Consider the following 14,198-nt stretch of genomic DNA (forward strand, 5'->3'; position numbering starts at 1 on the left):
TCTTCACTGTGTCATCGTGCCACTGTTATTTTGGAGTATCAGCAGCATTGCATAAAGGTTGTAGATATTTATTTATTTATTTATTTATTTATTTATTTTTCTTTCTTTCTTTCTTTATATCCCTCTCAGGATGGCCGATTGAGACCAGGAGATCAACTTATTGCCATTAATAAGGAGTCCTTGATAGGGTTGACCCATGAAGAAGCCAAAAGCATGTTCAACAAAGTGAAATTCAGGTTTGTTCACTTTGTTTTTTATTGGTTTGAGTGTGATGGTAATGAACATGGAAAATGTCATGAGTCTTTGCCATAGCAATCTTAAATCTTTTTTCTATACTTTATATATAAATAAATAGAAATTGATAAACTTCAATGAAGTGTGTTTCTAAGAAAAGCAAGAGTTTAAAAAACCAAGCCTAAAGTCAAATATTTAATTGTGAAGATTTAATAATAATAATTACTGTAAAGAAAATCTTTCTAAATGGCAAATGTATGAAAAGTAATGTTCTGTCTCTCTTCCTCCTCCTCCCAGCCAAGACAGTGTGGTGGAGGTTGCCTTCATCCCTGGGAAAGGCCTATTCCCCAGCAGTGCGTCCCTTCACAATGGCGTCCAGAGGGGGGGCAACGGCTACAACCCCAGCCGGTTAAAAGTGCACGTCCGGTCCCCAGAGGTGAGACCAAGCGCTGCTCTGAGAAAACCCGTCTTAGAGAGAACTTTATGGAAACTAATTACTCAGATATCATATTGCTATTCATATTACAGTGAGACTATTGACATTTTGGTGTCTGTTTTACAATGTGGACAAAAGTGTTTAAAACACTACATCTTGCATGGTTAATCAACCTTTATCAGTCTTACAAACAGTATTATATTAGTACTTTGTAAGTGTTACTTTTATAGGATTATTATAAGAGTCAAGATTATAGAAGTCAGGTTTTGTCACTTGTGCCAGTGTAGCAGTCTTTGACCTATATATTAGGCTTTTTTTTTTAAAGCTATCGACTTTTATTTTCCCAGATTTTCCCAGAAGAACCTGCCCCAGTGCCTTCATCCTCTCCCGAAATCTGCCATTCAGAGGTCCACGCCCCAGGGACAGGTACAGCAACACTAACCCTAACCCTAACACATCTCATACTGGCCAAGTGATGGGCCCTAATTTAAATGATTGGAAAAGTGCAAAGTCTTAAGTCTAACTAGAGCTAATTTAATAACTAGGCAAAATCAGTTTGCTAATTTAACACCATCGGCAAGACATTGACAGCAAATACTGATGAGACAGCTCAATGCTCCTACATGACGTATGACAGCAATAGTTCATGTACCGGTACTAGAGCTTTGCTTATTGACAGACATTGCTATTTTCCCACATTTTAGATTTGGGGCCCATTGTACCACATTATAAAGAGCTGACCTCAGTATGTACTGGCATCTTCTGTCAGTTAGAGTGATGTTGAATCATACTTTATTGTGGTGACCTGAATGGTCTTGGATTTTCTAGTGCACAGAATGTAACTTTTGCAAACAATGCATGTATACTCTATATGTTAGATACATACTGTAGGTACTCTATATATGTGGAAAGCAGCACACTGGATGCTCGCTGTTTGTTACAAACAGTGTGTGTTCATTTTTAGACACTTGAGCCTACTTTTCCCATCTGTTTCCCAATTTACACTGTGCTCATAAATTATGAAGTGATCATTCATTCCTTGCTTTCTCACAAACAAGGTCATTCTAGTGCAGAATCTGGGCATGTCCCATAGTATTAGCCCTCTGTGTTATTATCAGATGGAATCATAGGCTGCTTCTAAATCTGGACACTTTTTTTGATCAAAATCCGCTAGTCACATGACCAAGCAAAGCAGGAAATGAAATTTGAGCCAAGCCAGCCTGTCGGACCTGTATTATTTGTCTGCACCTTGAGTTCCAGCAGTTTCAGTCATTCAGTACACACACAAACACACACACACACGCACATACACACACACCAAGGGGGACTTCAACACACACACACACACACACACACACAAAGTCACCAACGCATGCACACCTGTCCACACACACACACACACACACACACACACACACACACACACACACACACTCTCTCTCTCTCTCTTGTACACAAGGAGGACTTCAAAATTGCCCAGTGTTACAGGGGAACAAGATTCCATTGCAAAGCAATTATTTATTCGGACGAGCTTTGGGCGAGGAGAGTGAGATTGAGGATTAGCCAAGAGTGGCGGTTAAAATTTAATCAACGCCTCACCGAAAAAAGAAAAAATAGTAATCTCACCCGGCAGCTTCTGAGGCTGAGTTATGTATGCGGCACGAGGTGTTGTATAGCCACCGCTGGAAACGCGGCGTAAACGGAGGAGAATGGAGAGGCGCTCTCTCCTTTTCATCTCGCGGCTAGATAGCGCTCTTATCGGTTGCCACGGCAGCCCGTTTAGTATATGAGTCCCCGTCAGCGCGCCGCACATTCCGAGGCTCTAATCTACTTCCAGCACTTAAAGCGAGATACTACGTTGCCATAGAAACCACCCTGTCGGAAAAAAGCCAATTATGTTTGTAGGGTTTTACACCACCGTGAACTTGGGGCTTTTGGTATAGCATGATGGAGGAAGCAGAGAATGAAACTGTAAGATGATGAACATATCAAAGAGAGACCTTCTGGACTTAGAAGTATATATATATCTTTTCTTTGTTATGGAAGGCACTGTTGCTGCCTGTGAACTCACTCAAGGAGGCCAGTCATATGAGTCGGAAAGAGAAGTGGCCCATTCGGTTATTGTGACTTGGAGACGAACCCCATGGGCTGACACAGTGCTCTTATGCAGGAGAGAGTTCATTAAGCATGTCTGATGAGGGCATGAACGGGAAACAGCCCTCAAGTTCAACAGCTTAGACAGAGCCTGCGGGGCTCACACACAAACACAAGCTCAGACCTGGAGGAAGAAGGCATAAATCTCAACATCGTCAGACTGAGGCCTCTGGGGAAATGTGTTGTTTTTCTTTTTCATTCAACAGTCTTGCCTACCAAAATGGCTTGTAGAAATAACCGGTCCTTTAGCACTTGTTATGAAACAGATTATGTTAAAGAAAAAATGTCTTTCAAATGAATAAATGTCAATTTATTCATCAGTGGCCCTAAGTTTTCAACAACAAGTAACACCAAAGTTGTATTGAGGATCATGCGGTAGTGTTATGGCTGGAGAAACTAAAGTCAGATTTGTTATCCCCTCTTGCACCTAGTCACACAGTGTGATTTTAAATATGGACATATAATCTTTGTTGCTTCCAGCAAGTCTTCCAAATCCACATAAAATCCTAAATTTTCCTGCCTAACTCAGCACTGCATTTGGTTGTGTTTACTTTTAATGACTAAACCTCCTCGCTTTAGTTACCTTTTTGTTTTGTCATTTTGTTTTGGTTCAGTTAGAATGTGTTTTTTCAGCTCTTGGAACAAGCCAGTCTGATTTGTTACGCGGCTTGTGTGGTCTAGGTAGCGCCCTGACATCTAGTGACAGGTGTGATGTAATGGAGTTACTGATAAAACACTGAAATAGAAAGGTGAAAAACAATGGTTGTGAATTTGTTTCATATTAGGCTACTTCTTAAAAAATGTGACTCAAAGGGTGCTGGTATGGTACTCTGTGTCTGGTCCATTTCCGAGGCAAGTAATTAAGAAAGATATCAAATGAAGTCACAAGATCTTCGGAAAAGCACAGCAAACCAAACCCAAACCAAACCAAACCCAAACTTAAGAATGGGCACATTGGTGCATTGTCACAGGCCTATTGTTAACTGTCCTTCAGCCATCGCTCCCGATCCACTCCTTCCTGTGGCAAAGGGCATCTCATCCTCTCTGGATGTTATCGGCGGCGCGGTCCTCCATTAAGCGGCAGGGATTTAAGCGCGCTCCAGGATGCAGAGGGAGGCATGGTGAACTCTGGATGCCACCTGTTTCCTGGATGGATGAATGGGCCCCCCGCTGTGCTGCTGGTCCTGTGTGCCATTAAAGCCGCCTCGGGGTGGAGAGGGGACGGACAACTGCGTCAGTACGGGCTGGGTGGGGGTGTAGCAGGGGGAGGCGTGGGTGGAGGTTGCTGATGGGTGGATGTGTGTGTGTGTGTGGGGGGGTATGGAGTGAGGCTGTGTGCACCAGTCAGAATGGCGTGGGTGTTCTCTCCTTCACTTATCATTGTCAGTGTTGTCCTTGTCACAACCTGTGGGGCTTATGGTGTGTTGGAGGGTAGCTACCCCCCACCCCCCAAGAAATAAGCCCTTGAGGACAGAGAGGGTGGGGTGGAAAGATGAGGTTGGGGTGGTTTGGGGGGGGTGAAGGCGAGGGGCTTGAAAGCAATTGGCTCACTTCCATCACAGCAGGGGGGGCTGAAAGAGAGAGGGTTGTACACAGACACAGCTTAGACCTGGGAGTTAAATAGTTTAATACAGATTTTCTCTCTTTCTACCTTTCTCTCAATCCTCTCTCTTCTCTCTCTCTCTCTCTCGCTATATTTATGCCTTTTGCATTCCAATGCATCCGTGCATGATTTCCACAGTCACAAAGCCCCAAATCCTTACTTTGTTACAAAAACAGTCTAGACAATCCAACACATGTCAGTACTCAAGCACAATTGAAGATAAATAAATATTTCTGTCTTGTATTTTTCTCACCTTGAAGGATCGTCAGCATCACAGAAACCTGCCACAGTAGCCAAACCCAAGATTACCCTGGACCCCCACATACGGCTCAAATCAGAGAAACTCGACTTGGTGAGTGACACAGCAACAGAAGTTTGCCCGTCAAACATGGATATGATACGTTCAGTGAGAAGCACCTGGCAATATTCTATTATTTACAGCAGGGTAGAGACACGGATCTTAATGTGGTTTATGGTACTCTAGCTCTATCCCAAACTCCATGAGAAGAAAACTATGTAGCTCATTGCTCATTGTGAGAGCTCATGGCTCTAATTCTAATTCCTATACGTTTGTTGCTGCTACATAATTTGATTACTTGGGTCCTGGCCGGGAGATGATCCCTCTCGTAGTACAGCATGTCCTGGAATCCACTGGGCTTTTGTTTAAGTCTTTATTTTAAGGCACATGGGTCTTGCACTTGGGTCTGTATCCTGTTTCTCCTTATCAGGAGATTAGGTTAACCTTCACGAGTGAAGATACGCGTAAGGGTAAATTAAAGGGTTAACCTAATCCCGCCAGCCGACCGCCGGTAATCGCTGTTACAGACCCCACTTTTTTTTGTCACGCAAGCAGGACTGCCATGCTTGACCGGGTAGCGGACTTGTTGAGGCGGCACGGTGGTGGTGTCACCAGCAGTGGACGGCAGTTGTCTTTAGCCCCATATTCCTGGCACTCGTCCCTGCTCTTTGTCATGATGCAGTTGTTTAGCAGTGATTGAATCTAATCCCACTGATCCAGGGCCTGACCCTAATCTAGGTACATTAATAGGATTTGGTCTTGGTGGAAGAGAGCACTTTAATGTTGAGTGCAGACACAATGCATACTCTATACTTAGGCACGCCGAGTGTAACGGAGGGTTGGGATGTGGAGAGGTGTAGGGGGTGGTTGTTTACTGCATGTGATTTGGGTCGGGATGCACTGCGTAGCTGGATGCAACCGGCGCAAGTTGCATTGTCAGTTTGAGCATTTGTCACTGTATTGAGTATGTGTGAAGGCAGTGGTAACCCCTCGTAAACAATTCAAGTCTGAAAAGGGTGGGGGAGGTGAGGGGGGGGGGGAGGGGAGTGGCTAAAATGTTTCAAACGTTGATGAATTTTGTAACAGTCAGCTTATCCTCTGCGTTCTCATTTGTTTGATGAATGTAACGGTTAGTGTTAGGAAAACCCAAGGGTTTCTCCATTGAAGATGCACACTATTGCTGTTACACTGCCTCCTAGTGTAAGCTCCCTGAAATGCATCCTCAGAGCGCAAGCAATCCCTGTTGAACATGTACGCTGGTCCAGATAGCCTACAGCATGGGCTGCTGCAGAAGTGAAAGTCAGGTTAACCAAGCAGGTAAGCAGGGTGCTTGGACACTTGGACATATAGGGAAGAGTCGATTATTGGAACCTTTACTGTGAATGCTATGCAGCAGCCAGCTCTCAAGAATTGCCTTGAGATTCAAATTCTTTTAAAAATGCTAAACATACTTAAATTCAATACAAAGAATATAAATTAATCAATTAATCAATCAATTATTTCATATTAAGTCGTGTTAAAGGTTTAAAATTTTGTTTTTGAAAGTTTTCCTTGTCATTGTTACTGTAGATGTCCTTGACTCTTGGTAGTATATTTCCACTGGCTTATGTTATGTGGACAACTGGACATGCTATTAGCATCTGTGATGTTTGCTTCAGGAGTACCCACAACCATTCACACACACACACACACACACACACAAACTCACCCACTGACCCACACACACACACACACACACACAAACTTACACACACGCACACAAACACACTCACACACGGGTAAACACGCATATCCCTGTCCCCTGTGGTGTGAGCTGCTGTGGATGAAAGTGAATGAGGAGGAGATGTACGAATGCAGATGAGAATGTAAATGTGTTTGTGTTGTTGCTGCTGCTGCAGGCGCTGACGTACCTGGGCCTGGACATCAGTGAGGAGAAAAGGCAGAAGCTGAGACAGAGCCTCACCACCGATCCGCAGGGCACCGTGTCGTATGGAGGTAAGGCGCCAGCCCGTCACAGCCACTTGGGCTTGATGCGGTTAGATAACGCAAATGAAAGGTGGGAGCAGAGGCGAGAGAGACACAGAGAGATACAGTGATTATGGAAACTTACTGGAGGCCTGATGTGGTTTAGAAAACAAAAACACTCACTCACATCAACCTGCATCACATTGAGGCTGATAGGAGGAGAGATAAGGGATGAGTTGAGTAATGGGGACAGGAGAAGACAGCGGCCATCCATGATTCCATTTCAGGAGGGAGAAGCCATTTCCAGGTTGTTGACAAGAGGGTAGATCATCAACAAGAAGAGAGTTGACGAAGTGAGAGAGAGAGAGAAGAGGGTGGAATTCTAATTTGGGTACAGTCCAAAAACCAGTAGCCCAGTGATGTGCGAATAGGAAGACATGTGGCCTGTGGTCATGCCTGTGTGACATGAAAATTAGTACATCAAATTCACATGTACAAATATATTCCCTTGAGTTATCAAACTCACACTGACACAAAGGCAACATAGCCTGTAAGAGCGCTGAAACCTTTGGATTTTTTTTGAGGACAGGCTGCTCGCCTGCACTAGACTGTGTGGTAAAAAGTGATCATGCCGGAGAAAATCCTTGAAAGACTTAAAGGATCTTGATTCAGAATCACAGTAGGGGTTCAAGAGCTGAGGCAATCACCTGATCCTGGAAAAATGAGGGGAGAGAGAAGAGTACAGAAAGAAGGAGAGAGAGAGAGAGAGAAAGCAGGAGACAGAGGGAGAGAAAGAGGAAAGACAGATTATGAATACCCATGAGCCTCTCTGGTGTTGTTTTAGCTCATCCACACGCACAGAGACAGTCTAAGGTCACATTTTAGGGCTATTTTGGGTAGCATATTGCAGTTGTCAACATAGTGCTGAATTAATTTTCCTGACCAGAAAAAAAATGTCATGCCCATATGAGGTCATGGATGCAGTCTCTCTCTCTCTCTCTCTCTCTCTCTCTCTCTCTTTCCCATGTGTTTACACACAAACACACACACAAATACACACACACACACACACACACACACACACACACACACACACACACACTCTCTCTCTCTCTCTCTCTTGTACACTCTTGTGAGCTCTTGAAACCTGTGTATGTAACAACACACCCTCTTGTCTTGCTGTGTGTGTGTCAGACTTCGTGGAGGCCACCCGCATGGTGTTCCCAGAAAAGCTGGAGGAAGCTGGCCTGTCCCAGGGGCCGTTCATGTTCTCCTACCAGGAGGCCGCCAGTCTGATGGACACCTCCGCCTTTCACTCTCCAGTGAGTACGCCACACACCTGAGCCAACACACCTGGGCTACTGCTGCGAGTGACGGGTCATGTTTAAGCGATGACTAATGTGCCCCCAGACTGTCACACCCTGGTCCACACAAGAGCATAGAAATAGCCATGCTTACAGACAAACACACACACACAAACACACACACACACACACACACACACACACACACACACACACACACACACACACACACAGAGCAGTCTTTTTACGACTCGTTTTCCACCATCCTGTTGTTTGGCACATTCAGCACCACTGACAGTGACAGTTTTTCCTGTCCTGCCATTTAAAAACTTGACTTGTTCAACTTTGTCAGTTAAAAATGAGAAGATTTGAGTGCGAGTGTTTTTAAAGGAGATTTTAGTCAGCACAAGGGAATTATCAAGGCTTCCTTTTTAAGGGCTTAACCCCTCGATTGCCAGGGAGTCCCTATTCTGCAGCGGGAGACAGGGACGTGTCCCACATGTGCTTGCTGAATAAACGCTAATAACTAAAGCCGGCCTGTCTTTGGGAAGCAAAAGACATTCATATATCTGTGTGTGTGTGTGTGTGTGTGTGTGTTTGTGTTTGTGTTTGTGTGTTTTGGAGAGTGGTACGAAGCTGTATTTAGAGACTTAGATTCACTCATAGGATATCACATACATGCACACACACACACAAATGCACACACAGACACATGTGTAGACATACGATACAAACGATACAAACACACATATCCATAAACACACACACGCAAGAGTGCTTATTCCCATGTGTCTGTGTGTGTTTGTCAGACGTACGAGTCGGAGTGCCGGTACAGCACGGAGGAGCTGGAACACTTCCAGACAGAGGTCAAGCAACTGCAGCAGCACATGAAGCAGCTCCAGGTGACCACCGTCTCTGATGACGTGCTGTTCTCTCTCTCTCTCACCGCCTCCCTCCAGTGTTCTCTCCCTCATTTACTCTCGTTCCCTCCAGTGTTCTCTCCCTCATTTACTCTCGTTCCCTCCAGTGTTCTCTCCCTCATTTACTCTCGTTCCCTCCAGTGTTCTCTCCCTCATTTACTCTCGTTCCCTCCAGTGTTCTCTCCCTCATTTACTCTCGTTCCTTCCAGAACTCCCTCATTTACTCTCGTTCCTTCCAGAGTTCTCTCCCTCATTTACTCTCGTGATGGACTCATGCACTTTCTTCCAGAGTTCTCTCCCTCATTTACTCTCGTTCCTTCCAGAGTTCTCTCCCTCATTTACTCTCGTGATGGACTCATGCACTTTCTTCCTGAGTTCTCTCCCTCATTTACTCTCGTGATGGACTCATGCACTTTCTTAGGGGCAGCCGTGGCCCACTGGTTAGCACTCTGGACTTGTAAACGGAGGGTTGCCGGTTTGAGCCCCGACCAGTGGGCCACGGCTGAAGTGCCTTTGAGCAAGGCACCTAACCCTTCACTGCTCCCCGAGCGCTGCCGTTGAAGGAGGCAGCACACTGCGCTGGGTTTAGTGTGTGTTTCACTAATTCACGGATTGGGATAAATGCAGAGACCAAATTTCCCTCACGGGATCAAAAGAGGATATATACTTTATACTTCATACTTTCTTCCGGAGTTCTCTCCCTCATTTACTCTCGTGATGGACTCAAGCACTTCCCTACGGTGGCGCCACAATCTGTCACCTCAGACTATTCTGTGTCAATTCAACCAGTATTCTCTCATTGACCCCCCTCTCTGTCCAAACGCCTGTAACGTTATAAATATTCCCCCCCATGGCTCTAATATTTGGGATTTGTCCATCCTACTGATCCACTAGAAGATGAAATGGAGGTGGGAAGGGAACCCTAGATGATGTCACATGGAAGGTCTCCGTCCTGATTGGTGTTATTTCATCTCCTACTTCCTCCAGTTTGGTGGCGTATGCTGCCACTTCCCTTTACCTCTGCGTCTTCTGATACTGATACCCCTGCACTGATTCAGCATGTCCGCTCTTCCCTATTAATTACTACTTCACTACATGTTCATACACTACTTAAGACTGGAACAGGAGTTGGTTGCATATTCCCTGCAATGCATTTCAGACCACCCTGATCTAGTTCTGTTTAACCAGGGCCTTTTATTATTATGACCGCCGCGCATTGATTTCCGTCAATGATTCCCGGGACACTGAAAGACCGGGGTACACGAAACTTGGTGGACATGTAACCCCACATGGATAGCATGGAACCATCGTTTTTCGTTTTGATCTGTAGCCCCCCCGCTGAATTGGACCCCCGAAAGGAGGGTAGGCAGACACAGTTTTCTGTGAATATCTCGAAAACCGTAGGGTTTAGGAGGACCATTTTTTTTTTGTATGTTGATCTCAAGGGGCCATGTCAACCCATTCCATAACCACTCATTTCATGTATAGCGCCACCTAGTTAAACACAAAAAAGTAAAAATGAGGTGGTGTAATTGAAGGTATTTGTGACCTAACATAGTCAAAACTGCACGAAATTGGAAGTGTAGGATCATTATGACACCCTCTGTATGCACGCCAAGTTTTGTGGAATTCCGTTCATGGGGGGCCACACAATAAATTAATTTATGTTACTATACACCAACTGGCCTGTAGGTGGCCGGAGACAGTTTTCTGTGAATATCTCGAGAACCGTAGGGCCTAGGAGGTCCACCTTTTTTTATGTTGGTCTTAAGGGGCATGTCAACCCATCCCATTACCACTTATTTCATGTATAGCGCCACCTAGTTAAAAAAATTAAAAAGCAAAAATTAGGTGTTTTCATCACAATATCTCTGGCTGACAAGGTCAAAACTGCACGAAATTAAAAGTGTAGAATCATTATGACACCCTCCGAATGCATGCCAAGTTTTGTGTACTTTCGGTCATGGGGGGCCTTACAATAAAATAATTTATGTGTACATTTAGTGACGTACCAACAAGGATTCCCGGACACTGAAAGACCGGGTACACAAAACTTGGTGGGCATGTACCCCACATGGATAGCATGGAACCGTCATTTTTCGTTTTGATCTGCAGCCCCCGCTGGACTGGACCCCCCGAAAGGAGGGTAGGGCAGACACAGTTCTCTGTGAATCTTTTATGGTATGTTGGTCTCAAGGGCCCACATCAACCTGGCTCATAATCACTCATTTGTGATTTGCACCCAACCCCCACCCACCCCGGTAAAAATGAAAATGCAATATTATTCTGCTTTAATCGCCCTATCTTCAGTTAAGATGTTCAGAACTGCACCAAATTGTATGTGTATGATTGACCTGGCATTCTCTGGGGTCTGGGGGTATGCCAAGTTTCGTAGAATTTCATCCATGGGGGTCTAAAAATTAGGTTATGTGTACATTTAGTGACTGTACACTCATTGGCCTGTAAATGGTGGTGCACACATATAAACATGCACACACACAGGCACCCACATACTATCGGTATTAGAACGGCCGATACATAATTACAAATTCAGTAGGATCAAAAGAAAGCCAAAATAAATATTCATCATCATCATCATGGCTGCATTTTCAGTATTGGCGATAAGTAGTCGCTTGTCCACTAGATGGCATGATCGTTGCAGTGAGACGTAATTTTGTTGGAAGTTAAAAGTGGGTTGGGGAAAAACAATAGACACTTCCTACAAGGACTGTAATTTACCACAGCGAACATCTAATAAGGACAGGACGATGTTCACATGAAGTGTAATTCCCATTTCTTCTTGAAGCCTAAATAAATCTGAGGATGTTTATCGGACATGCTTGGTTTTACTGCAGGTAATGCGTTAATCTTGTGATATCAATAAGGACCTAGGTAATGTTACCGTTAAGCGTTGGTTGAGTGATGGAGGCCCATTTGATTGATTGCATTTGTAGAAAACTACAAATCTCGGTTATACCAAACAAATTGAAAGCAGCACTGTTTGTATCTTTCGACTGTCATTTATTGCACGTGCTACAAAATCATTCTGTGCAATGGAAGATTTACCAACGTTACACCGGGTCTGATACAGTTTTGCCTATACATGCGTGAGACTGAGGCGCCTGTTTATTTTGTTTTGAAGTGCGTGCAGGGTGTGAGAGGGGAATCGATTTGCTTTGATTCCAGCTTGGTAGTTGTAGTCTGTGAAATTAAAAGCACGTGTGTGTGAAGTATCCAAACAATGACACCTTCATTTCATTATGGCTGCTTTTAGCAACACACCTTAAGCTACTGTGTAGTGGGTCCCATTTAGAAGTGGCTACTTCATTCCCGCTTTCCTTGACTCATGGTGCTGCGTGAATGTTATTACAACTTTTCGCCCGATATGGCAGTTTAAGTCCGCTTGATACTGTAAATTAAGTAAGCCATTGGTTTCCAAAGGAGATTTTATTTGTGTCAAGCCAGCATAGCCTATTGACAATTTATGTTGTAAATAGGCCTACCTTATAATCCTACCTGTAGCTTAGGGAAGCTAACAGCTTTCTATTAGGATCTAGTTTGTTAGTTACAGTTTTGTCATAACTCCCTAATGCATTTTTGCATTTAGAATAGCCAGAGCGTGTATATCTCAATCTGAAAATTAAACAAAATCGGGTGCCTATGGACTAGGCTGGGTGAACCCAGCCTGATCTGCCCGCTATTTATTTTTTGATTTCTTAAAAGATTGAGCTTGGTCTGATGAAAGCCAGACTAGCCATGGACCTCAGTTACAAAATGCAAGGGAACATGAATCAGCCTATATTTGCACGAACAATAACGGACAGAAGCTCTTCAACTTTGGCCCGTTAAAATGTGTATGAACAGTCTAGCGACATTCACAAATAATCCATCCATCCAAAAATGACCTTTCTTTTTGATAGCTGTTGAAAACGGCATGGAACGGACAGAGATGTTTTTGTTTATAAATACATAAAAAATAAATAAATAACATTATGCTGATACCTTTTGCTTTTCCCAAATACAATGTAGCCTACAGGTGTAAGTGACCTTTCATCAATCCAGTTGCAATGGATGAACTGTGATGAACTGCCCTACTTGTGATTGTTTAGAGATTTTAAAGGTTTTATAACAATGCTACATCTTCTTTGGCTATTCTACAATCTATTCACCTTTTCAGCACCAGTAGGCTACTTTCTGTGCAGCCGCACACACACACACTCAGGCATGCCAAACAAGCATACACAAAAGTTTCAAGAGTGGGGGATGGAGTAAAATATGGAGACAAATTGAAGTGTGATTTATTTTCGCGGAATGGATGTACAGGACTGAGCGGCGGTCATATTTTGTACCGCTATGCGGTACATCTAGTTGATGAAGCATTACTATGCGAGGCCAATGCATCATACATTAACCACAATTTACCCCTCCTCAGGTTGTTGGCGGATATCCCATTGATTTGGTGTGAGGTTCCATGGGTGTGTGTTTGAGAATAAAATGCTATCGTTCTCCTAGGTGCTCCTGAAGGACAAGGAACAGAGTAAGAAAGTGCTGGAAGAGGAAGTTCAGAAGACGACAGAGGTAAGTGTCACAAGACATGGTTGGGGGACAGCATGGTGAACAGAATCCTATAAAAGCAAGAAGATGAGCTGTATCAGAGAGACCAAGAGAACACATATACATGTACATGTTCCATTGCATGTTCTTTAGTGTAACTAGGGAGACATGGGAAAGAGAAATGCCACAGCAGGCTGTATGATATGATGACCCATATCCTTTTTTCGCTGTCTGTCTGTGATGTTTGTGTGTGTGTGTGTGTGTGTGTGTGTGTGTGCGTGTGTGTGTATTCAGAAGGCCACAGCGTCGGTGGAGGAGAATAAGAGTCTGAAGGCGAAGTTGCAGGTGGCCGAGGCGGGCCCGCGGCAGTCCAACAGCGCCGAGCAGGACTACGAGGAGGTGATCCAGCTGCTGGAGGCCGAGATCAAAGACCTCAAAAACCAGCTGGCCGGCCAAAAGCAGCGGGGCCTCGAGGCCACAAAGGTACAGGATGCCTCACCAACAGTCCAGCTCCAAACGTCAAGAGACTGGCTCTGTGATGGAAGTGTTTCATGTCCAAGGTTACAGTCATAGGGAGTAACTGTGAAGAAAAGTCCACACACCAATCGCTCCAAAGCAAATATATTCTTTTAATCCATGACGTTTCGGGACAAGCCCTTCCTCAGACTTCCTCATCTGAGGAAGCCTGAGTCTAGTCATAGGACCCTAACTTGAATGACTGCCAAAGTCT

The 14,198-nt window shown here is 44.3% G+C and overlaps 1 protein-coding gene across 5 annotated transcripts in view; it reads left to right on the forward strand.

Moving 5' to 3' along the window:
* si:dkeyp-72e1.9 (syntaxin-binding protein 4) overlaps window positions 1–14,198 on the forward strand; it is a 54,879-nt gene that overhangs the window by 35,852 nt on the left and 4,829 nt on the right. For 4 of the 5 annotated variants that reach the window (XM_048246960.1, XM_048246962.1, XM_048246959.1 and 1 more), the window contains 9 exons: window positions 130–236; window positions 532–670; window positions 1,018–1,096; window positions 4,688–4,779; window positions 6,624–6,720; window positions 7,885–8,012; window positions 8,804–8,896; window positions 13,427–13,492; window positions 13,763–13,951. In XM_048246960.1, coding sequence (XP_048102917.1) covers window positions 130–236; window positions 532–670; window positions 1,018–1,096; window positions 4,688–4,779; window positions 6,624–6,720; window positions 7,885–8,012; window positions 8,804–8,896; window positions 13,427–13,492; window positions 13,763–13,951 — 990 coding nt within the window. The remainder of the gene's footprint in view (window positions 1–129; window positions 237–531; window positions 671–1,017; window positions 1,097–4,687; window positions 4,780–6,623; window positions 6,721–7,884; window positions 8,013–8,803; window positions 8,897–13,426; window positions 13,493–13,762; window positions 13,952–14,198) is intronic. The other variant, XM_048246961.1, reaches the window with a different exon arrangement.

This window comes from Alosa alosa, chromosome 6 (genome assembly GCF_017589495.1).
Source record: "Alosa alosa isolate M-15738 ecotype Scorff River chromosome 6, AALO_Geno_1.1, whole genome shotgun sequence".
Taxonomy (NCBI): Eukaryota; Metazoa; Chordata; class Actinopteri; order Clupeiformes; family Clupeidae; genus Alosa; species Alosa alosa.